The sequence below is a fragment of the Archocentrus centrarchus genome, chromosome 19 (genome assembly GCF_007364275.1).
Source record: "Archocentrus centrarchus isolate MPI-CPG fArcCen1 chromosome 19, fArcCen1, whole genome shotgun sequence".
NCBI lineage: Eukaryota > Metazoa > Chordata > Actinopteri > Cichliformes > Cichlidae > Archocentrus > Archocentrus centrarchus.
The window spans coordinates 3033796-3059510 of NC_044364.1; the positions used below are offsets into that span (position 1 = coordinate 3033796).

The 25715-nt window shown below is 42.1% G+C and overlaps 1 protein-coding gene across 1 annotated transcript in view; it reads right to left on the reverse strand.

Moving 5' to 3' along the window:
• Positions 1-3595: 3595 nt before the first annotated feature.
• Positions 3596-25715, reverse strand: part of cacna1g (calcium channel, voltage-dependent, T type, alpha 1G subunit) — a 304885-nt gene continuing 282765 nt past the window's right edge. The window contains 8 exon segments of the mRNA XM_030755883.1: positions 3596-5296; positions 9533-9702; positions 9885-10080; positions 15209-15361; positions 16945-17364; positions 18822-18943; positions 19241-19319; positions 22396-22466. Of these exon segments, the coding sequence (XP_030611743.1) occupies positions 4277-5296; positions 9533-9702; positions 9885-10080; positions 15209-15361; positions 16945-17364; positions 18822-18943; positions 19241-19319; positions 22396-22466 (2231 nt within the window). The 3' untranslated portion in view covers positions 3596-4276.

Here is a 25715-nt window from a genome sequence, read left to right on the forward strand (position 1 = left end):
GTATAATGACAATAAAGGCATTCTATTCTATTCTATTCTATTCTCTGCAGCTGATAACACTTAATTACCCTCAAAGTCATATTTTTTCCTGCATATTTCTGAATGCTTTTATTAGGATTTGACATTGGTGCATCTTTCTCTACACTACAGTAATGTCAATGCTTCTTGACCCGTGGTGCATGTTGCCTGTTTGTTACACCTGATTTTAACCTTTATGAGCAGAAATGATGCACAGAGATGCTTCAGCGGCTCAAAAAGTAAATTCACGTTAATCTCTGTCTGCATGTTTGCTGGCTGTGCTAAAATTAGATGGGATATTTTAGGCTGTGGTTGCTTTTGTCTCTCCTTTAAATCATGCCACAACACCACTGTTGTATCAGAGAGTCAGAGCTCACAGTGCAACTTTAGTCTCAATGCCTTACAACAATGTGCATTATATGATTAAACAAATTATGAAAAGAGTCACAAATTAGTTTGGAGCAAATGAAGGTTGTGCTCCACATGGAGCAGCATGTACTGCTGCAGCCTTTGATGGGTGGATGGGTAAAAAAATACAGCTATTAAAAAAACTAGACATCTTTTGTGTCTTCAGCCTTCATTAATCTCCACCTGATTTCATTGCGGTGTTGGATTTCACCTTGCAGATCAGATGTGGGTGGCTGTGGCTCAGGAAGTAGAGAAGGTCACCTGCTAATGGGAAGGTTGGTGGTTCGATCCCTGGCTGCACCAGTCTGCATGCTGAAGTACCCTTGGGCAAGATACCGAACCCCGTTCATGTCTAACGGCGCTGCTCTGTGAGGGGGTCTTGCTGCAGTTCTCCCAGTCTTTAGGCGTTCTAAGTATTTAACCATTAAAACAGCATAGTTGACGACAGACAGCAAGAAAGCCAGATCTCTCTATTACATATTGCAAACAAATAAAACTGGTTTTGCTGTATCTGTTGACACAAAGTCACTAACAAATGAAGCTGAGCATTAAAAATTAAGTTGATGTTACTAAATGGATTCACAGCTGAATTTGAAGCTTCTAAAATGCAAGTCAGGTAAAAACAGACAGCACGTAAAGTTAGAGGCAGAGCCGGGAAAAGAGCTGGCTGTGAGAAATGCACACAGACGCACTGGCACCAGTGGTGTTGCTGGAATAAGATGGAGACGATTGGTTTATGTATTTAGTGGATAATGTAGCGTTGACTTTCTAGCTGTCAGCAGAGATCAGCGGGCTAACAGAGCTTCTTTCTTCCCAGCGCCACACCCTGTTCTTCATTTTCAGACTCCTTGTTCTTGACCTTGGTGGTTTACGTTTATTCATGTAGCACACTTTTCAAAGTGAAGTACATGTGAAGCATAATCTAAGGCTCAGAAGAATAAGATGTAGCCTTTAGAGAAGAAGTGTCTCAACACTCAGTTCCACTTTCCATGAGTTACAAGTGCTGCAGACGCATGAAGTAATGTAATAAATGGCAAAAGAGCCTGCCAAGAGGCGACAGAGAAAGGGAGCAGATATGTGTCGCCTCCAAAAGCTTTTAACACTCATCCTACTCACCTGTAATATTCTTTGAGACCTTTAAACAGATGTTTTGATATGTGTAATCAGTGTTAATTATATTTCCCAAAGCTTAAGGCGTGGCTGCTTTTCGATTTGCCAAACCATTTATATTGTCCTCGGGTTCTACGTAGGGGCAGATATTGATAAGATTTTATTCATATTAATGCCATCATTTGCTTATACAGTACTGTGCAAAAGTCTTGAGCTACCCCTCATTTCTTTATAAATTGGAAAATGGGAAGTAGGTGCAGTGATTTATTTATAAATGTGCAAACGTGCGTGCATATATAAGGCCAAAACAGAGTTTGCACTTTTCTAATGAGCTTGACAGTCAATATTTGGCAACACAAGCTTTAATCTTCAACACAAAACACACTGCAGGCTTTTCTGTAATTTCTTTAAGTCTAAAGGAATGGTTCTCCAGGGTTCTTGAAGGACGTTCAAAGCCCTTCTTTGGATATTGTCTCCCTTCTGTTCCACTCTGTGTCAAGATGATCCCACACTGCTACAACAGTGTTGTGTCCATTGTATTTTTTCTGTGCTTTTACTGCATTAGCAGTATGTTTGCAATCATTGCCATCCTGAAAAATGAAGCTGTTGCCAATCAGACGCTTTCTAGATGGTACTGCATGATGGATCAAAATCTGATTGTAATTTTCTGCACTCATAATTTCCATTTCATCAGTTTTGATAAGATCTCCAACATCACTGGCCTCCAGCTGACCTCTGTACACAACAAAGATTTGAACCACACATTTCAAATTTGAATTCACTGCTCCAAAAGACCTGTTGCAACTCAAACTGTTTTATCTTTGGCATTATTCATAAATCCAACTAATGAAATGGGAACATGTGCAAGTGTCTGTCATTTCTGCTGGCCCTGAAATACGACCTATATGTATGTTTCCAAAATGAGCGCTCCTGCCTGTGGCTTCGCGTGTCTGTGGGTAATGTTGCTCTAGCTCAGGAGATAAAAGCGTAATCTATTAATCAGACGGTTGATGGTTCAATCCCAGGCTGTTCCAGTCAGCATGCCAAAGTATCCGAGTATCTACTGTAACACCATTTAGTCTGTGTAGACTTTCCAAAAATCTCAGGAAATCCATATTGGATTTGCTGGAGAAAACCGCACACGCGCATCCATCTACGACATTTTTGTGACAGGCTGCTGATAAAGTGCCTAAAGATACAATTTGAAATGGATTCTTTGCCAAGTTGTCTGATGCGTAGACACGACACAGGTTCATCTCTCAAGTTAGGTCAGTGTTTGTGTCTAAAACCAAAAAAAAAACCCCACAAAATGAAATTGGTCAGGTTCAAGAACTGGACTGAAAATAAGTGAAAATAATGTCTAAAAAAATAAAATTTTTAAAGATCTTCAGAAAGCCTGGAGAACTACTGCTTAAGACCACTTTAAAGAAACAAAGCTCCTTAGAAACAAAGTATAAAGAAATGAAGGGTGGCTCAAGACTTATGCACAGCATCATAAACGTATCTGGGATACAGCCTGTGGCAATCCTCTGTTTACTCACTGCAGCTCTAACTTGTACTTACATTATTGAAGAGGTGCATCTTGGTTCTGGTGCAGCTGCAGAATGTATAATCACCAGAGAACGTGTACCAGAACACAGAGAAGCAGAAATGCAGCTCCGATCTCCCTGTCGCTTATGCACAATTAATAAGTCATTCTCATAAAGGTGGTGTCTGTAGACTGTACATTGAAAACTCTTATAATTTTACTTACCTAAGATATCAATGATCTCTTTTTCATGAGAGATTTTTTTGTGTGATCTGAGAACGATGAATCTGTGGCTGTGAAATCTGACAGGAATTGAATTCTAAGAAGTAGAAATAGGTCGATCTAGAAGCCGAGTTTAAAAGAAAAAAAAAGCTGTGATTATATTAATGTGGTTGTTTTTCTCAGATTGTTCATCAGTCGGTCTTCACAGCTGTCTGAGAGACTTCGGAGCTGTCGGGAAACAAGCCATCCGTTTCTTCCTCCAACAATCAAACCACCACGGTCTGCGTGTGCTTAAAAATCCAAGCTCAGTTTAATGACTTGTTTTTTTTATATATATATATATTTATATATTATTACTACAAATACATGGTTTTCACCACTTTGAAAAACGTTCACTTTCCTTAGTAAACCAAGAAAGCTAGAAATATCCTACGGTGAAAAAGAAAGACAAAGACAAACCATTTTGGACCAAAAAGAAAAGAAAAGAGAAAAATCACAAAAGACATGAAAATAACAGTTAAATGAAATTAAAAACAACATCCTGTACAAACACTGTGGGCCAATAATTTAAGAAAATAGTGTCTCTAAAACGTTCATATTGCTTTGTACCTCCACTGACCAGGTCCACTCCGCGCAACACCAGGCAGTTCATATGGCAACCACAGAGGGCGCTCTAACCCAGGTGCTGATGTCACGCCAGAGGTTATGGGGTCAAGCTGCAGCCAGAGAAGTAGCTGTTGTTCTCTTCTTCTCTGGTTGTTTTGGCAGTAACAATACAAAGACGAGGGATGGTCACACTACTACAGTACTGCACTCCTTATGAAACCAAGGATGTTTTTACTGTTTGTTGTAGTTTTACCATTATTACTTTCTACAGCATTATTACTAGAACTATCACCATCACAGACACACAGAGTGCATCGTGTGTTTATGTGTGTGGAGGGTTCGTCCGGCTGCGTGTGTACGTGTGTGTGTTCAGAGTATTGGTGTTCAGTGCTCAGAGCTCGTCTTCTCAAAGGAGAAACTGGGAAGAGTTAATAACTTGGAGTTGGTGTTGGGGTTTGGCGAGCCTCCGTCCTGTCCTGAACCCTCTCCAACCAGGTCAAAGGAGTCCTTGGAGTCACTGGAGGGTGCTCTCCTCCTCAGGCAGGTCTCCCGGCCGGGCAGAGGAGGGGGCATCCCTAACCCAGTCAGCCCCATGCCACCGAGCCCACCCAGGCATGGGTAGAGGCCAGACTGGGGCTCCAGTCCCTCGGGAGGATCCACGGATATACAGGGTGGACTCATCTTCTTCTTGCGGCGGGGGGAGGTCTGAGTGGGGATCTGTGTTTGAATCTGCAGGCTGTCAGCCTGAGACACAAAGCCGGAGGAGGTGGAGTTGGTGCTGCACTGAGGGCTGGAATCCACCGGGGAGCATACTTCTACAGAGTGGCGTCGTGGATCGTCCAACCAGGAGTAAGGGCGGGGGCGGGGCAACAGGGTGCTGCGGCCCTGCGTGTCAGCACTGTGGAACCTCTTCAGCTGCCTCAAACACAGACTCCGATTTTCCTGGCAGCCCACGTAGCTGCCGTAACCCTCATTACCGCCACTGCTACTGCTGTCCTCGGCCATGATGTCATCACTGCTGGCCAACCCTGCTTGGTTAATGAGGGACACTTCCTGATCCTCTGATGCCTCCTCTGGTTGGGGCGGCCTGGCAGGTAAGGGTGGAGGAGGAGAAGGGCAGGGGGAGTAGGAGGCGAGGCAGTGCTGGTCGTGGTGCTGGGTGTGCACTGTGCTGGGGCGCAGTGGTTTGGGGGAGGCTCCTGGCGTGGCGGGGACCAGGCACAGAGCTGGTTGTTGAGGAGTAGGATGATGATGATGATGATGATAGGACCAGGAAGAAGGAGAGGTAGAGGAGATGGAGGGGGAGGGGGAAGGGAGGCCAAGAGAGGCCACATTCACAAGTCCTTCACTGCTTTCCCCCACGCCGGAACAAAGGGCCTCCTGAGAATCAGTAGACACTGCAACCTGGAGAACGGGTGGGGTGGGGGTGGGGTTAAGGTAAATGTGCAATGAGAGGAAGGTGGGGGGGGGTTGAGATATGGGATCAAGAGAAGATGAGGGGGGGGAGAGCGGTTAGTGACAGGTGATGAGGGTGAGAAGCAGCAGTTTGGGTCAAAGTTCAGTCTGACCAGCTTACCGTCACAGTCCTCAGTGTACTTGTCATAATTCATGTGTTTGCATTGTTTAGTGTCTATATTTCAGAGTAATTTGGGTAATAAACATCTGATATAACTGGATGCTTTCTGTGCTCTCACACATGAAACAGAATTTAAAAAAAAAACATACTGTAAATGTTTATTTTTCCATATTTATTAGCTGTCTCATACTATGATTTAATCTTAAAAGTGGACCCTTTTGCATTTTTCTCATGCAAAATAAAGAGAAACCTGCAAGAGGGAGCACTTTAATTATAAAACTTTAATATGAGAAGCATGAGTCTTATGATACTTAAATAAATAAATAAATACCAGGAAGACTTCACAACATCATAACTCGTTTGGAGTCCAGGATGCAGCTTACACTGGTGAGATTTTAAGTAAAAAAATAAAAAATCATATTAGGTACAGTTAATTATTTCAGAGTGGATCATTTTTACATGTTTTAAAATGTCTGGAGGGTTTTTTTAAAGTTAAAAAAGAAAAAAACCACATGTAAATGTGCTCAAACTCTTGTAAAACCTGCAATGTTGTGATCAAAGGGGACCTATTACACTTTGTTGTTTTCTGTAAATATAATAATTACATAGTGGTTTGTTCATATTGAACATGGTTTCACATAATGAGGTGAAAGTAATCCCTGTGAACCAAAAATTTTCTAAACTTAAAGGCATAAATGTTCAGTAATTCAACTAATAATGCAGTCCATATGGTTATGAACAGAACAAGTAAAAGGAAGAAGGCAGCCAGTAGTTCAGGACAGTGTGTAGTCTTTTACTATTATCATTATTATTTGGTTTGTTTGTTTTTAACAGGACTGATCGAGCGCTGGCCGACACAGTGAGCTCTGAGCCAGACCGAATGACCGTCTAACCTTTGACCGCTCACACCAAACCCTGTTAACCGTCAGCACTGCAGTTTCAAGAAGAGTTCACAACCAATCGCGGTCACGCTTAACTCTGTGCAGAAGCATCTGCAGGGTGTGAGGCCAACAGGCAGAGGGAAAACAGTGTGTCACGACTCCAGTAGAGGAAGGGTTAGTAAGCACAGTGGTTGCTAATATGTCCACATGAACTCATGACTTTTTCCTCATCTCTCACAGATTTGGGAGAGGGCATTAATTGTGGGGTACTTGAATCTGACGGTGTTGAACTGGGTCAATTAGAATATGCTCTTAAATCTGTGGAGTTGAGGAAATAAAGCATGCATGAGTTTTAGAGCGCAGCGCTCTGAGCAGCGTTTGGATTCATGGGGTTCCCTGCGTGAGCCCGAATGGTGTAACCACAGTGACACCAAGTGGTCGAAGGTATCGCAAGCAGGCCGGGCCAATCAGCAGCCACAGCAACGCAACACCAGGTAAGAAATCATAAGAGTGCACAGTTGGAGCAAAGCTCGAAATTATCACCCAGCCAGAGTTGATTTTTTTAATAAGCAAAACTGACTTAATTACAATAAGTACCGTACTTAAGTTAACAACTATTAAAGCACTAATCTAGGCAATACAAAATTCTCTGGTGCTCAATAATTATGATTGTGTGAGTACAAAAGAGCCAAATACATACAGACAGCACTTGCTGCTTTGTAGCAATCCCCTGAGTTGTATAGTTTGTAATATATTAAGTGCACTGTACCATGAGTGAAGGTCATAGCCACACTACACCTGTATCCGGCTTGAATACATTCTATCATTCTGCTGGAATATCCAGTTATGAGATGTTATGTAGCTCCAGTCACTTACATGAATCAATAAACTCCCATTGGGTTGGTTTCTTACAGGTAAAACTACCTGCTGGGAGAGTTAAAGATACTCTGTGGCTGATGGTTAGCAGTAGACAAACATCTGGGTCAATGAGTGGCAAAGAAGGGGGAAAAGAGAGGACTCTGCATGTGTGTGTGAGACAGTGTGTTTGTTGGTCTGTCTCTCTGAAGGTGAACATGGAGTCCAGTGTTTCTGAAAGGCCCAGTGGTCGCTATGGTCTACCGTGTGTTTCAGAAACAGGAGTATCTGTGTTTGAACAGAAGCTCAGGGTCGGGCGGCTTTTGGGCCCAGCTGAGCTGAGATCCAAGACGAACAGATACGATGTGGAAAATGAGACAGCAGATCGGTTAATAATAAACAAAACCCAAAGAAGAGGAGGAAGGACAGAGGGGGAAAGTGCATATGTTTAGTACATGCGACACGGAGAGCTTTAAATGATTCTCTTTAACGGAGCGTTAGAGCCACTCTTGGGGAAAACTCTTTTAAATTAGGAATAAAGTCTGAATTTTTCATATAAATATGCAGTCAGGATTTATCAGAAAAGGGCATATTATACAGTATTTGGTGACATTTTTCAACACGTTATGATGGGGGGTAAGTTTGCTGGAGAGCACTGGTCTCACCTTCAGGTTTCTGCTGAGGCATTCTCTGTCTGGATACCTGAAAACCAGACACGCTTCCAGGCTGCTTATTATCGAATTTGAAAGATAGTGAGGAACCTCACAATGTGTTTCCTTATCTGGACCGTGGAGCAGGTTACACACAGACCTGGATGAGGCACCACTGCATTAGCACATGCTCCTGTTTCTCTTCTTGATATCAAGTATTTTCAAAGTCTTTAGCCATCCCGCGTTTCTTTATATTTTACTAGTAAAATGGGAAATAGTGCAGCAATTTTGTGCCACTGTGTATTTTTTCTCTTCACTGTATGCTTTTCCTGCACTGGGATTGTGGTCATGCTGAAAACTGAAGGAGTTGCCAATCAGATGCTTTCCAGATGGTAATACAAGGAGGATCAAAATCTGGCTGCAGTCATAATTCCATCAAATTTGAAAAGATCCCCAAATTATGACACCACCTCCACCGTGTTTTACAGATGGCTGTAGACCAGGAGTATTCAACTACATTTTTCTATGGGCCAAATTGTCATGAGGCTATTTGCCAGTGGGCCACACACTTCTCAGGCCTCTTACTCCGATTAAATCTACAATTAAGACAAAGCACCACTACATTTTCAGCATTTTTGTTTGAATCCCAGTCAAATGTTAAATTTCCTATTTTGGCTGTCCACCTTATCTTTTCTCTTTTGAATGGGACATGGTTTCATCAGAAACTGCTGTCTGGCCTCCCGCCAACAGTGGGCAGGGCTGCATGTCATAAAATGTCATAAAGTGCCGTTCTTCTTCTTCTTCTTGAGTTTACTGGCGGTTGGTAATCAGCAATATGGTGCATTACTGCCACCACTTGTAAAGAATGTGACTTACATGAAATGCTTACAGTTTAGTCACAGCTTCTTTTAAAATTTTTAGTTAATAATAGAGGTAAATGGGCAGTGGGCCAGCCTAAAATGCCTTTGGGCCGCCAGTTGAATACCCCTGCTGTAGACACTCAGTGTCGTATCTCTCTCCTGACATCTTTTGGACATATTGACAATAATCCGAACCAAAAATGTCAACATTTGGATTCACATGTTGCTGCTGTATAATTTGGTCTACCTCAGCCTCTCTTTTTTTTTTTTTTTTTGTGGCCTTTTACTTGATAGTTTGCAGTGGAGAGACAGACAGGAAAGTGGGAGGAGAGAGATGGGAGACAGGGCGGGACTCGAACCTGCACCCTGGCGCCCTACCTCAGCCCTTAGTTGAATGGCTTCTTGGTAGCCAAAGTTTTCATTAGCTATAATTTAAAAATAAATAAGTCTTAGTTTAATGTATGTTATATGTTCAGTAAAACGAAGGGAAAAAAAGGAGATTGAAACTCTTTTTTGGTGTTACAGCTTTCCCTTCAATATATAGTGATTTTTCTCCAAGAGTGGTCCCAATACTCTGTAGTTCATAATCCATATTGGAACAGTTTTACTGGCACCAAACACTAAACACTCTAGCAGCTTGGATAAGCCCGTGTGGTGTTTGGTATGAACAGACATTTCTAGACCACAATGACCCATGACAGAAAACAAGAGGCACAACAGGCATTGATTATCACATATACATTAATAATAAGACAGGATAAGACTAGAAAGAAAAATTTGGAGCCACGGGAAAATCTGAAAGAGTGTGTTTTACTCACCTGTCTGCGTAGCGTGCGGCTAAATGTGTGTGTGCGTCTGGAAGGGGGGTTTCGTGGTATACTCTCTGAGTCTGAGTGGCTGTGGGGGCTGATGGGTCTGAAGAGGTCTGTGGGAACAGTTAGCTTCTGGGAAAACTCCTCTGGTTGTGAACGCACTGAGCCACTGGAGCCTGCACACAAAGCACAGTGCTGGCAGGTTCAAGAAAACACAACAGTTACAGCAGGTGTGTTTATATAACCTGCTGATGTCAAACTGCATTGTGTTAAAAATCAAGCACTCACGTTTCTATTCGATCCTAATGAAATGTCACAAATTCTAGATTAAACAAACCAATGAGAAAAGCTGCGTTACCTGACTGAGCTCTGCGAGTGCCCAGTATGTGCTGGGGCCCCTGTGGCTGTGCTGGGGTTGGAGACGTGTGCCCAAAGGGCTGTGGTGGGAGGAACATGTAGCTGTCGTTGGGTAGGGAGTGCGTGCGTCCCACCGCAGGCTTTCTGACGCTCAACAGGTTGTCGTCCCGAGGCGCCCCGGGACCGAGCTGCTCTGCCTGGGGGAGACAGAGAAAAAAATCAGGGTTGCTCTGGATCCACAGGAGCTCGGGCTACTCTTTAACTCACTTGCTCTCACACTCTGACACACTCACAGCTGTTAACGGTCTAAGACACCATGTCAACAAAGAGGCATTGCTCATCAGCATACACAGAAAACACAGAGGATCGTTGCACATTGGAGTTGACTGGCACAGAGCTGCCACAGATCACAAACATTTCCAATTCTTTTTTCTTTTTTAAAGCGTAATAAGACACTCGGCTTCTTGTGTCTGCTTTGACCCCATCAGTCGTGTAACTTTACATTAAGCCGTGATTGTGTGTCAGCTACAGCAGTGTCCTGCAGCCTGACCCATTACAGAATCAGTTCTCATTACAGAGCTACTGGGGCTCCAACACACTCTACAACCCTGTAGCAAACACATGGAAGCTCAGAGCAGACTGCAAAGTACACCACCGGGGGACAGTATACAGCACATCCACAGAAGTCGACTGACGGGAAAGGACTGTGAGAAAAGACGCAGACTCACATGTAAAGCACAAAGGAAAACTGAGGAAAAGGAACAGTTTACAGAGAGAGAAGAGTGAAAAAAAGGAGTCAAAGGAGAGAAAACTGCAAACTGGCAGGTAAGGAGGCGCACTACTCTACTGGACTGGACTGGAAAGTAAGACATACCAGGCTGAAAAGGTGGAATGAGAAAGAAAGAAATTTGTTTCACCAGGGTACTTCAAAGCCACTTGAACCCCTCCACCTCTTTACTCCATGCTCTTTATTTTTATAATCCAATTAACAGCGCCATGTTGGCCAGCACTCTTTTTTTCTGATGATATTGATCCGGCTGCAAAGACGTGCAACCTCGGCCAATTTTACAGTGACCCACTCTGGTCGGGGAGCCAAGCAGTCTTTAATGAGCCAAACTGGTGATTAATAAGACCCTGACACCCAGATGACATTCACTTCATTTTCAGCCTAATGACAGAGCCTTTGGGATGGGATATCATGGAGGGATGTACAGTATAGGTTAACTGCAGCATGTGACGACATGTCCCAAGAAAATAACGGACGGGGTTGTGACAACATGTCAACATGTGGACGATACCTGGATTTCTTTCCAGCAAGGTTTTTCAAGACAATTATTAACTTTACATACATGAAGCAGATATTGTTGTAATGGTGCAATCCTTATTATTCTTCTTTGTTTTTTTGTTAATATGCTCTTAGCTAATTTAGCATCCAGTTGGCTCCCTCGCCAAACACAGCCTGTTAAACCGCAGTGTGTAAGTCTGGTGAGGGGGGGGGCAGGTGCCTTTGGAAATACTCTGTGAAGGAGACAGTATAAGCTACTGCAGCGGGGAAGGAGAAGAAAAAACGATGGAGAAAGATGAAGAGAGGAACTGTCAGTACATTGCATTCCAGAGTGGTTAGAAAGAGGGGATTAAAATCGTCGGGGGTCGAGTCGTCTGTCAGAGCTAGGGACCAGGAATTCTCAGAGGCCAGAGACAGAGCATCCATCTCCGCTAGAGGGATCTAGGCAGGAAGAGACAACGGCTGGTGAGCAGAGAAAAACAAAGGCGCACTCTGTGCAGCACACAAATAGAAGGACGTTACACACAGATGCAACCTGCAGCTAACAGAAAAATAGATGTTTAAGACAACATATATTAACTGGAAGTATGCAGCAGAGCAAAACAGCAAAGGAAAAAGTCAAAGAAGGAAAAAAAAAAGACTATTTAATCTGCTGTCACTGGACTTTTGTGACAAACAGGAAAATGCACAGCAGAGTGACTCTTTAACAGCCAATAAGACATTACAAGGCAGGAAGGGGATTCATTTACATTGTAATGTACAATCATTAGACTGTTTGCGGCTAAATGACACATTTAATTGATTCTGTTGCTAAATAAGAAGAATCCAAATAACCTCATTTTCAAGGGACTTTATGACTGACGTCTAAAACACTGCAGAGTTTGGCTTCAGTCTCTGAGTGTTTGGAAGTCTTCAGTCTTTCTGACTCCTGTAAAAGGAGCTGCTACTTTGTTGGCTTGACGTTGGTTTAACAGAGGAAATGGTTTCTGTCAGGCAAATGGGTCATTCATGCAGAGAAATGCAAAGCTTGAAACTCAATATCTGCTAACATATCAGAAGGAGAAAGTTGGTCTGTGGCATCTCATGCTGACATCTGAAACCCATTTAAAGCTTTTAGAAGACCAGGTTTTGCAATGCTAAAGTAATTGTGCCAAATCTGGCTTCAAATGAGAAATGAGGCACCCGGATCCATTATTCAGCAGCTCAGTGATCCATAGCCTATTGATTGAGCCACATCTCTGCAGACTTAACAGTGTGATCTGCTGGCTTTAGGCCATGCCTTTGGTGGGCTATCACTCTGCTGTGACTGACTGGTGAATTAGGCAATCACCTGAAGAAATGCACAAACACAGCCTTACACGAAGCCTTACACGGGGGGAGACAGGGCAAACTTTAAAACACGTCACTGAGGCTGCAGAAGCAGACCAAAAACCTGCCAAGCATGAATGAGTGTACGTGAATGAGGGAGTGAGCTCATAGCTGAGGCGGGATATGATGCACTGTGCTGTGGTGGGCAGCAGGGCTGGTTAGTAAGGGGAAAATATTCAATGAAGAGGAATGCCAGTACAAAAATGGTGATGGCTGTAGGGCTGCGAGATATTAAACAGATGTGATTTTTATAAAATTCAGTTCTTCTGTTTGCTCAGCTTGCTGCTTGTTTTATAGGCCGGGGGTTTGTTTTTGTTTTTTTGTCACACGTTTGAGATCATCAAACAAAATTTTATAATTTTATGTTACACAAAGATGATCCAAGTAAATTCAAAATAAATGAAATTATTTAAAACAATTATCAAGGAAAAAAAGGCAAAGTGAAAGTCAAACATACAAGTGTGACAAATATGCAAATAAGCACTGAAAATATATTAATCTTTAGAAATTTAAGTTTTTATTCATGATACAAATGCACTGCTCAAAAAATTATAGGAACACTGTGAAAACATCAGATCCCAGTGGGAAAAGAAAAAGGATGCCACGATGTTTGATGGAAATGAACATTATCAGCCTACAGAGGCTGGATTCAAAGACACCTGAAAATCAAAGGGAAAAAAGATGGAGCAGGACAGTCCATTTCATTGCTGCAACTTAACCAGGGACCAGGGCATCACTGAGCTCCTGGACAGTCAGAACTGCAACCTGGCAGCGTCGGATGGACTGAAACATAATGTCCCAGAGATGTTCTATTGGATATAAGTCAGGTGAGCGTGGGGGCCAGTCAGTGGTATCAGTTGCTTCATCCTCCAGGAGCTGCCTGCATACTCTCGCCAATGTGCACCAGGAGGAACCCAGGACCCACTGCAGCAGCGTGGGGTCTGACAGTGGGTCCAAGGATTTCATCCTGATACCTGATGGCAGTCAGGGTGCTGTTGCCTAACCTGTAGAGGTCTGTGCGTCCCTCCATGAATATGTCTCCCCAGACCATCGTTGGCCTGCCGCCACCACCACACTGTTCATGCTAAATGATGTCACGTGCTCAGGGTGAAGCTGTTCTCATCTGTGTAAAGCACAGGGCACCAGTGGTGAACCTGCAAATTCTGCTATTCTATGGTAAATGCCAATCAGGCTCCACGGTGCTGGGCAGTGAGCACAGTGCCCGCTAAAGGAAGTCCGGCCCTCAGGCCGCCCTCATGAAGTCTGTTTCTGATTGTTTGCTCAGATACATTCACACCAGTGGCTGCTGGAGATCATTTTGTAGCTCTGCAGTGCTCATCCTGCTCCTCCTTGCACAAAGGAGCAGATCCCGGTCCTGCTGATGGGTTAAGGACCTTCTCCGGCCCTGTCCAGCTCTCCTACAGTAACTGCCTGTCTCCTGGAGTCTCCTCCATGCTCTGAGACTGTGCTGGGAGACACAGCAAACCTTCTGCCAATGGCACGTATTGATGTGCCATCCTGGAGGAGTTGGACTACCTGTGCAGCCTCTGTAGGGTCCAGGTATGACCTCATGCTACCAGCAGTGACCCTGACCCTAGCCAAATGCAGAACTAGTGAAAAACAGAAAAGATGAGGAGGGAAAAATGTGAGTGTCCTCCACCTGTAAACCCATTCCTGTTTGGGGGGTGTCTCATTGTTGCTCCTCTAGTGCACCTGTTGGTAATTTGATGAACACCAAAGAAGCTGAAACTGATGAACACCCCCCCGATACTCACCTGTCCACATCAATATCACAGAGGTTTAATTGACTTGATGCTAAACTCTGATTAAAAAGTGTTCCTTTATTTTTTTTGAGCTGTACATTAAAACCTTTTTTTTTTTCAATTTAATATAAATAGTTTATAAGTCAACAACTGAGCTAAACTGTCTTTGTTTAATATCTGCTTACTCCATTTGTTTGTTTAACTTCTCTTAGGTTTTCATTGTGTAATCTTCCCATTATGAGTTCATAACCCCCCCCAGGTTATGAACCACTGCTGTAATGTTAAGTCACCACAGGTTTTATTTATCCACGCTCTGCTCCTGTGATTTTATTCCTTCCACCTAAATACAGTAACAACAGCATTTAAAAGCATACAGTGGATAACCTAATCCTTCAAAAATATATAACTTCTATCCATCCATTTGCTTCCACTCATCCAGTTCAGGGTCGTGGTGGGACTGGAGTTTATTCCAGCTGTCACAGAGCGAGGGGCGGGCTACACCCCGGAAAACATAGGTAACACTTTATAATCTTATACACTAGTCATTGAAGGTTAATTAAATTTTAGTGAATCGTAACAAACAATAGCAGTTTTAATTAATAATAATGAGCAATGAATAAATGAATTTGCCATGATCTTTGTATTAATATTGAATGTGTTGTTACTACACTGTTGTGTAGTCTTTTCCTTTCTCATGGGCCTCCTGTCTTCCCCTCTTTCTTGCATCTTTCCATTGTCTATGTGAGTTTCTATCAGTTTACTTACTTTTTTATTTTGAAAATAATTTTAGGTTTCATTTTCTCAAGATTACTTAAGCAGCCCTACATGGTGCACAGAAAAAAAATGCTGTGAAACCATGTATGAAATGGAGGAAGTGATCCATCAATGATGCTTCTGGAGATTATTGACCTTCTTGTCGGTGCTGTGCTTGCTGGGCTTGGGGGGCAGCGCGTAGTAGTGGCAGATCGAGCCGGACAGGTTGTCCATCAGACTCATCTCCCCCTCCATTGAGCCCTGGATGACCAGGGAGACCGAGTCAAACAGTGCCCTCCGCTGGACAAACTTGGATAATGCAGAGAGAATAGAGAGAGCAGAGACAGAAACAGAGGAAAAAGAAAAAAAGAAGACAAGGACAGGGGGGGAGAGTTACATACAAAGATACATGAATAAGTGTGGAAAGAAGAATGGATTACAAAGAAAGAAAAGAGACGGTCTATCAGGCAGAAACAAACAGTTATAGAAACACAAAAGACAAGAGAAACATCTGAGAGGGAAAGCTTCATTGTACCCCAAACACACCCTCAGTTCTAGGCTGGCAGGCTTTTCCTGCTTAATGAATGACTTGTTAAGACTTTCAAGTCCTCACATCAACTTAGAAAACAAACTCAACATCAACGTCTTACCACTGAAGCCCACAAGGGGGCACTACATGACTGCAGCAGAGCTAATCTTCCACAAGGCTGGAGAGAAGAGTGTGACTTCACCACTCATGGTTTGCAGCATAGAGAAGATGGATAACATCAAGGGGGAGGGGAGGGAGGGGGGCAGAGACGTAACGATAGCGAGACCTCTATTTCCTATCCCCAAAAAAGTTCCCGGCTGTCTGGAAATAGCTGTAGAAGTGAACAACAAGGCCCTGCGGTCCAGCTTTCCCATGGCACTGTGACCTGTCTGTGACTGGCACGTCCTCTACAGGGACCGGCTATACACACAGACATACATACACACACGTAGCCATGAATGCACACAAGCTGTAAACCATCCTGATGTGGGTCAGTATAGGTCACATAGAATAATAAATTTGCATAGGCATTTTTCTGGACGTGACTGTGCATAAACCCCAGCATTTACAAGCTAGTGTCTGCTATGTGAAGGAACGATGTCACGTCCTGTGTGGTGGAGAAAGATGTGAAGCTTATAACAAATGGTGCAACTCAAAATATGACAGCGATTTTGGATATATTTTAGATAAACGCATCCATTTATACTCTGAGATGATGCCAGACTGTCTAGTAAACACAGCCTAATATAGCCATCTCTGGCTCAGTTTATTTGTGCACGGACTACAGTTAATACACCGAGATGACAAAGAGCAAGAAGTCCATTATTTCAGATGCCTTACTCAACACGAGCTGCTGAATTAACTAATGTTTAAACCAGAGTTAGAGTTAATGACCAGAGGTGAAGGGGGGTCATCCAGCAGGCCTCACAGCCTGGCCCCCAGCAGGAAGTCACCTCAGAGCGTCTGTCATGTCACTAACTAGTAACCCCCGGGCTGCAAAAAGTGCCAAGATGTGCAGTTCCCTGAGTGGTCATGTGGGGCTCACAAAGCATGTTTACAGCTTGGTACAAAAAAACCTGTTTATGCCTTCATGGATCGTATAGATCAGCTCTGTGTTTAGGTCTCACCTTTGCTAATTTGAGTGACTAAACTGTAACTTTGCGATGCAGCTTCCTGGCATTAGCTCGCAACTTAGACCCCAACCCTCTTTTCCAAAAATGACCACTTCTGGTTTCAGAAAAAAAAAAAAAAAAGGGAAAAGGAAAAAACAACACGGCACCAGCCAAAATACCAACAAACAGGATTCAAATGCACACATGTCTAACACACATACACAACAAAAGCAGTACAAAAGATTCTTTACCTCCAGTTGGGGCTCTGTGCATGGAGGGGATTCTGCTCTGATGCCTACAGAGTCTCTGGTTATATCAGCAGTGGGTGAGTCCATAGGACCGTCCCTTTCCTGCTCTGTATCCACTCCTCCAGGGGACCTCCAAGGGGAACCCCCAGAACTTGACCTGTCCATACCCAGTGTCAGAGGGTTGAGCTGGGGTGACCTTGCTGCTGTGTCCCCCCCATCCATCTCCAACTCCATCATCTCCGCCTCTAGCTCCGCCTCCTCCTTGGCTTCCTTGTTGCTCTCCTCCAGGTGCTTCATCAGGACTGCGATGACCACATTGACCAGGACAAACTGAGCGGTCAACACAAAGGAGACGAAGTAGATGGGAGACACCACAGTGTTGTAGCAGGTGCTTGTGTCATGGGCGCAGTCCCTCAGCGTATCCTGTGAAAACCATTGAGCCATAACGTGAGCTGATTTAGTAATATTCAGTCAGTATGAGTGTTCTGGTCGACCTATGAGCATGCATGTACAGGTGGGTGACAATTCAAAGCATGACGTTATCCAGGACAGCAATGTCAGAACAACTTTGTACTGATTTGCAGTGACCCTTCACTCTGAGGGGGGGGCAGGTGGACCCAAACCATATCAACACAAAGGCGCCCACAACAGATCAAAGTGCTTTAGGGGTCAGAGTTGCAGGTTTTTCCTTTATTCTGTCATATATTAGGACAACTCCATACATAAAAAAAAAAGAAAGGACATTGTTATAACTTTGTTAAACTTTTACATCAAGAAACATCATCAGGCCAAAATTTAAATTCCTCCTATACTTTGGCTAAAGCCAAACACTTCAGTCACCTGCTGCTCTATTTTCTTTATAATGATAATTAACACCAAAGACACTAAATTAATGAGAGCATTGTCATTGTGAGCATGCTAGCATGCTGATGCTGCTAATTAAGAGGACTGTGAATGTAAATAGGCCCTGAAGTGAAGGCTCAAAAAGCGAGTCAGTCCTTCAGCCTCTCTGCAGGAGAAATAAAAACATATTTAAAGTGCATGAAATAGTTTTAATCTCTATAGATAATGCTCCCCTTATAACAACTGCATGGGTTTGAATTTTTTATTACTCAGCCATTTATATTTTATTAGGCCGTAAAGTTTGCAGTATGAGGGGCACAGTCTCTCTGACACAGGGGGATTTACCTGTGGAGGTGTCACCTGAGCTAATCTTACTCCCTGAACTGGACCTCTGCTCTGTGGTGTTTGTGCCTTGGGAGCATTTTTAAGGGCATTATCTCACTCTGAGCATTTCTTTTTTGGTTTCTGGAGTGCGAGCAATACAGTCACTCGCTCTCACAGAGGTGAAGGTTTGCAAATAACTGCCTTCTGATTTATAACTGCAGACAGATACCAAATACACTGAATCTGAGCCAGTCTGCACCGATGAGTGCAACTTATCAGCAACATGTCTTTTTGCAATAGAAGAATCGAATCAACTGGTTGCCTCCTGGTTGTATTTTGATTGCAGTGCACCTGTGCCAGTTTGCAGTTGTATTGCCGTCCTGCAGCAACAATGTCGCTGTTTGTCGCTGTGGAAGAATTTTTGAATTCCTCTTTCAAATACACGAGGCTCTGGTTGTTCAGTAAGTAGTTAATGTGAATTTGTGTGTATGTAGACAGCAACAGATAAATGTGAATCATTCAAAACAAAAAAATTATCTTTACAACTACTAGGATGCTAAAATAGAGACTAGAATCAAGAGACAAAAATCATATTAAAAGTATGAAAGTCATTTTAAGGTCACTGATTTGTGGACACTGACTGTGCAGATGATAAAGAATGAATGTGTAGTATGAGCAGGATTTGGATCTTAAACTGCTGTGTTTAGTTTCACCTTCATTATGCCGTTCCAGTTGTCTCCAGTGGAAACTCTGAAGAGCAGCAGAAAGGCCATCCCAAAGTGTTTAAATGTAGCATAGCGCCCCAGACCCTCACAGGGGTGGCGTTCATCACAAACTGCAGAGACGAGAGGGAGGAGATCAACAAAAAGAGGAAGAACGAAAGAAAGAAATGGTTACGGCTTTCAGAAGGGTTTTCCAATAATATAATAGTTACTGTGATGCCATTTTATTACTCTGAAAACATCAAGATACAATTAAGGAGATCAATTTGCTATTTCACAAAGGATTCAAGGAAGCAACTAATATCAGATAGATTAAACCCACAGAGGGGAGAATTAAACACTATTTGCATGCCCGTGAATGGCCTGAGTTGAAAGTACGAGTGAGATTTTTTTTGTGCATGTGTCCTTACTCAAGTCACCAAACAGCTCCACTCCCAGCGCTGCAAAGATAAAGAAGAGGAGCATGAAGAGAAGACCCAGATTGCCCACCTGCAGGGAGACAACAGGAAGGAAGAGAGAGATTAGTCAGAGGAGAAAAAGCCCAGAGAAAATAAACCAATAGAGAGGGACAACAAACATCTCATTCCAAGGGGGGGGGGGGGGGTGAATAGAGGGTGGTGATGGAACAGTTAGAGAAAGTATAAGATGAGCTGTGGTGACTGAGCATTTGTTAAAAACCATCCCGTGTGCAAGCATATGCATGCCTCAATGCTGTGAATGAATATCGGACACAAAGCAGGTGAAGATGAACAACATGACCGCAAAATGATCTCAGAAACAGGCGCCGAGTACTGAAGACATCATTTGCAGTTAGTGGTAAATGGACTTGTTCTTATATAGTGCTTTTCTACTCTAGCTGAGCACTCAAAGCACTTTATACATGTTTGCATTTACCCATTCATACAAGCGCTTCCTTCTACAGTTATGTGCTCACTATCTAACATTCACACACATTCATACTCCCACAGTTACAGAGCAACTTGGGATTCAGTATCTTGCCCAAGGATACTTTGGCAGACTGAAGCAGCCAGGAATCGAACCACCAACCTTCTGATTAGTAGATAATCTGCTCTACCTCCTGACTCACAGGAGGGTTATTTTATTAGGGTTGTTCTTTTTGTTCATTTGAAAATGACTTTATATGTAGCGAGATAGATAATTCACACGATCTGGTCATTCATCTGGAAAACATTAGTTTTTCATTAGAAAAACATTAGACAGTGCGGGCAGGCTGTATGTAAAAGACTGAGGCAGTTTCTGGGTTTGAAAAGTGAAGCCAACGGGGATTTGTCTTAACCCTTTCCACACGCTTTATATATGACCCCCACCCCGAGCCTCAGTGAGGTTAAGAAGCATGTGGTCTAGAAGAATGTGGTCATGCAGTAATAGTCTAATGCTGTATAAATTTATAATACGTATGCTGTAATGTTCAAAAACACGTTCCTTTCATCATATATGTGTTTTTGTGCACCTCTTTTTACCACTTAGGGGCAAGGAACCAAATATGGTAACTTAACTGATCTTTATTTTCTACACAAAAATGAAATATTTGGAAAAATATCACAAAAATAATTAAGTCTTATGTCTGCCAATAACACAAGGTTAACATTTTGTATTTCAATGAGTGCCCTATAAAGGGTTAACCTTGCATCATCTCTGGTTGCAATATGAAGTCTAGATGTCTGTGGGAAGTCTATGAGTTTATGATCTCAATAGCTAAATTCAAGTCTTTCTGAATACAACATGATTTTCATTTTGTAAATTATCCTCCCCATAAAGCATGTTATCCTTTGGGATCCACGCCACGTTTCAAAACAAGCAAATAGACAGGTTAAATCATTCATAGCTGTATGTGAATAAGGTTAAACGTGACTTGGTGTTCTCCTACTCATGTACATATATTAATTACTCTGTTGTCTCAGATATGCTGCTCCACTGTTCTGTCTGTGCTAGCCAGGTTAGTGGTGCCACCACACAATTAGCAATTTTCCTTTAAACTGCAGGCCGATTTGAGCCAAAAAGAAAAAGCCAACTAGAAGACAGAACATTGTGCTCCAAAAGGTTTTCTCTGGTCTCCTCCAAAAGAATGAAACCTCATCAAATGCAGGGGTTAAGCAGATAAAATTTGCTACACTGACTACCCATCGCACAGACTAGAGAAGCTGTGGATCGAGCCACCAGCCCCCCCTAAGTTTTAAAAGCCTCCAAATTGTGATTTTACAACTGACTGAGGGCACCGGTGGTCCCAGCAGGTCTCTGTACCTACCTAGAAACAATGGTGAATACCCTCGATGTGACACCATCACAATGCTGCTTTGCTCAACTACAGCCCTAAACCTCAGCATTACCTTATAAACTACTGGAAAGAAAAGGAGCACATTCAAAAAAAAAAAGAAATTTAGAATATTTAACAGGCATATCATGTCTACTTCTATGTAAAACCAAACCTATATGCAGTAATTTGTTATTTTACAGCATTTAAGGAGAATCGTGGGTTGCAAAGTGGTATGCAGTGCCACTGCTTTATGAGCAGTGTGCCTTACATGAGATTTGCCAATTGGACCTGTAGAATGGTATCAACTGAACCATCAGCTGATGGTTGATTTGCCTGATGGCCTGCCTTAATTAACACTGACTGATGCATGGCTTTTGGTTGGTGCACTCTGTGCTCTCAGGGGATTTATTCACAAACTATCAGTCTCATCTAAATAAATGAGACACTGAATGAAGCGGTCCAAACTGCATCAATTTTAATGCATAACGAGGACGTGTGCATCGAAAGATTTATTTCAGCTGGACCTTTTCGAGCTGAAGAGTTTTCTCAAAGTCAGTCACTGTCTGCTTAAGATGGTGAGGTGCAGTCAAATGCCCCTACAGCCTTCAAGTTGCCTTATCACCAACATGTATATAGACAAAAGAAGCAGTGGACAATCTATTTTTATATGCAATCAAAAAAATATATGATGTAAGATTGGAGTAAAAATATGAAGAGAAGCTGTTGAAAACTATAGGAGAAACAAGGGATTGAAGTCTGACACAGTGGTGGTTTTCGAAAATGAAAGGCATTATGGTTTACTGCTGTCAATGATTATCAACATGAAGCAACCTGTTCACACCTCCAGCACCCGCCTATCATCAGATTTATTAATAATGAACACTTCTGACAGGCTCGAGGAGCCTGGAACAACAACACTCACTCTCTGTGCGTCTGAGGAAGAACAACAGAGGTGGTATCAAAGAACGCTGAGAATAGACGTAAAAAAAAACTCTATGCAAAACACTGCAGAAGTTGTTCAAATTTACAAACTCCATCACCCACAAATCCACCCACCCGAGTGTTCAAAACAAAAACCTGAAGCTACAGCCCCTGCAGGGGGCTTCCAATGCAAATAAGGCTCTCTGGGGTCGAGCAGAAGAGGCTCATGGGAAAGATGACGCCCTGAAACAGCAGAAAAGCTTCTGAGATGTAATTTTAGGGACAGTTTCTGTGGGATGTGCTAAGATGTGAAATCCATGGAGAAAACTGTAGATGAGGACAGGGAGGGTGTTATTTAGCAGAGCGTACCTGAGGCAGGGCTTGCATAACGGTGTCCAGCAAAGCTCTCATCCCCACCGCCATCTTCAAAAGCTTCAATACTGCAGGGACACACAAACACACACAAAGAATAAAAAATAAATAAAAGTCACCAATATTAAGATTTTTCACTCTTACATAACAGAGCAGGGACTCGTGTCATCACGCCTGCTGTGGATTTGAAAGGACACGACAGGTTTTCACACTTACAGTCGAATCCTGCTCTGCTAGTAAACTCACTCATTTTCTTGTATTTAACACATTAATGTTTTAAGATGGCATAATTGAGGTCATATCATAACTGCCCTGACTCACTGAGGTTACCCGATAGATGATACATTACAGCAGCAGTGCAAACAATAACCTGGGTGGGCTCTAAATATGCAACACAGTAAATGAGACGTAGAATTTTGTCATCCTAATTTAAGTAATTTGAAGTGGTTAAAGAAACATGTTAATAATTTATAATAATCATTAATAAATGGTAAGATTATAGCTAATTAAAATTTTGTTAATGAACTGTTAATGAAATTATAATGATGTTAATTCACTCATTGTGAACAACTTGTGAACACTATCTGTAAAGTTGTAGTTTATGATTACAAAGCTTTGTAATAAATATCTAAAAACACATTATTTGGATGGCTTTTATAAAGGTGAATACAATATTTTTAATACTTGTTTTAAAGAGTGTTTAAGCTGGCAGGTAGCTTGTGAAATATTGGGTTACATATTGTTGAATTCAATTATGTAGTCAGAGGATGGAGTCAGAGTATTCCTCTACAATGTAGGTAACAGCAAAGAGCTTTTTTTTTGGTCTCCCTTTTTCTCTGCTCATGTTCTACTTAACAGTGTTCAAGCTGAGTGCATTCATTAGAATTAAACTTAAGACTGAAATAAAGTTTGTATTCTCATGTAATAATGGTTTTATTATTACATTAATATAGCACGTGGTTCAGTTAGCTTTGCACAAAAATAGCTGGTAGAAACGTCCTCCAAAGAACTACTTTTACTTCCTTACTTTGAGTACATTTCAGAGCCTGTACTTTTTCACTTTTACTTGAGTAAAGAAGTTGAATCAGCACTTCAGCTTTTACCACAGTACTTTTTAACACAAGTATCAGTATTTCTACTTAAGTGCAGAATGTGTGTTCTTTTGCCACCTCTGCTAAGTTAAAGGTAAGAGGTACAAAGTATCCCAAGAAAATATCCCCCACATCAATACGCCACCACCAGCAGACTGAACTGTTGATGCAAGGGAGGATGGATCCATGCTTTTATGTTATTTATGCCAAATTCTGACCCGTAAATGCTTATTTGTGTTTGCGTTAGCCTTCCTACTAGCTCGCAGCAGTTTGGCCATGCTCATTAACAAGGCATTTTCACACAGAACTGAAACTCACTGGTCTGAAAAAGAGAAAACCTTCATTCTCTGTAGAGGACCCTGGAGACTATTGTGGAGGAGAATCCCAGTGGACCAGCAGTTTCTGAAATATTCAGACCAGTTCATCTTGCACCAGTACCCGTGCCACATTCAGAGTCACTGAAATCACCTCTTTTAGGTCATCTTGACCATGTCTGCATGTCCAAATGCACTGAGTAGCTGCAATATGATTGGCTGATTAGATATTTGCATAATCCTATACAGTCTATATTAAATAACAATAGACATGTTGTTGAAATAATGATCTAGATAAGCATCAGTGGATTGTAGTGCTATTGTGATCATTTTAAACTGGGCAGAAAAAAAAGTCATGAGATAAGAAGATACAATTTTTAGCTTTATCAATTACTAACATATTAAAGACAAACCGGTGAACAGAGCACTTTGTAGATATGCTGCACGCATGGATAAGTAAATCCTACATTTGCAAAAATGTTACTTTTATTTTAAGCACACACTTTTGCCAGACATCTGTTAGCATCAGTATGTTTGCTCAGCCAACGTGACACATGTTCCAGTGAGAAACAGCCTTTTTCTCTGAATAATTATAAGACTACTAAATGATGCATTTACCACTGAAAGACATCTGTCTGCACCTCAGCTGCTACCACTGAAATGTCTACACATTTGCCAGACTCATTAGCAAAACACTGACCATAGCCTGACACACATTACATCCATTAATCAGCCTTTAAAACAGCTTAAAAACACAGTAACAGCTTGAAGTGTCTCAAGGTGATTTTTCCAATTGTTTTCAAGCACAACAATCTAACTTTATGAACGGCCTAATCACTGGAACTAACTACTAATCCCACAGCATGAGCTATTTCTAATTAACTTGGACTAATTTGTAGATTAACTAATTATGCGTGCTGAATCATGGATTGGACTAGTTTTGACCATGAAAATGGTACGAGGGATACAACCGACACATGCTTGTTTCATACAGTCTCCCCACATCTATTAATAACATCCTGTGTGGGTGTGCTGGGGAAGTTCAGGAGCAAAGTTCATGCATATAAGGTAAACTATTATCCGTGCTTTGTTAAAGTGTGCTGTTGTATATCGCTCCATCACTCTCTGGGGTTATGCTTTATTTAACTTCCTGTTAGAATATCAAAGCTGTGACACCACGAGTGCAGGGGGCTGCTTATGATGAGTGAATCCTTACTTTTCTTGCCGTATAGCAACAACAGTAAGTAATTACAGGTAATTACACACATTACTGTTTAGTAACTAAAGTAGTGTGATTACAGTGCTCCATTGCCTGTGAACTTAAACTTAAAATAAGACTAAAAAATTTTGATTTTTGGGCTTATCCAGATAATCCAGGGTTGACTCTGTGTTTACTGTACAACGAAGGTGGTTCACTTCTTCCTGGGGTGTATCACCATGATACCTTCTGCTGTAGACCTGTTCCAGAGTAGGTTATGTTCAAGATTAGAGAGCAAGAGGAACTAAACCACCGCTTACTGACCAAACAGTTCTCTGGAAAATGGTGTCACATTCCTGGAGGATCCCTCATACTTCTGTGCATGGATAGCAGGAAGATCTAAAGTTTTTTAATAGCATCTGAAGTCTTTGTCTTTCCCTGATGAGCCATAAATATACAGTCATGAATATAGATTCTTAGACACAACCTATTCCTTGGCTTTTCTCTGTTGGTTGTAAACAATTTTACAATGGTTTTATTGTTCTATGAGAATTAATATGATCCTAAAACACAGCACATATTTGTACTCGTGAACTTTACATCTAATTTAAACACAGACTAAGCCTACATTTGAATTCTATTTTATACTTCTTGACTTGCTCTCAGACCATTAAACACTGCTGAGGCTGCAGCTGAAAGAATACAAAGTAAAAC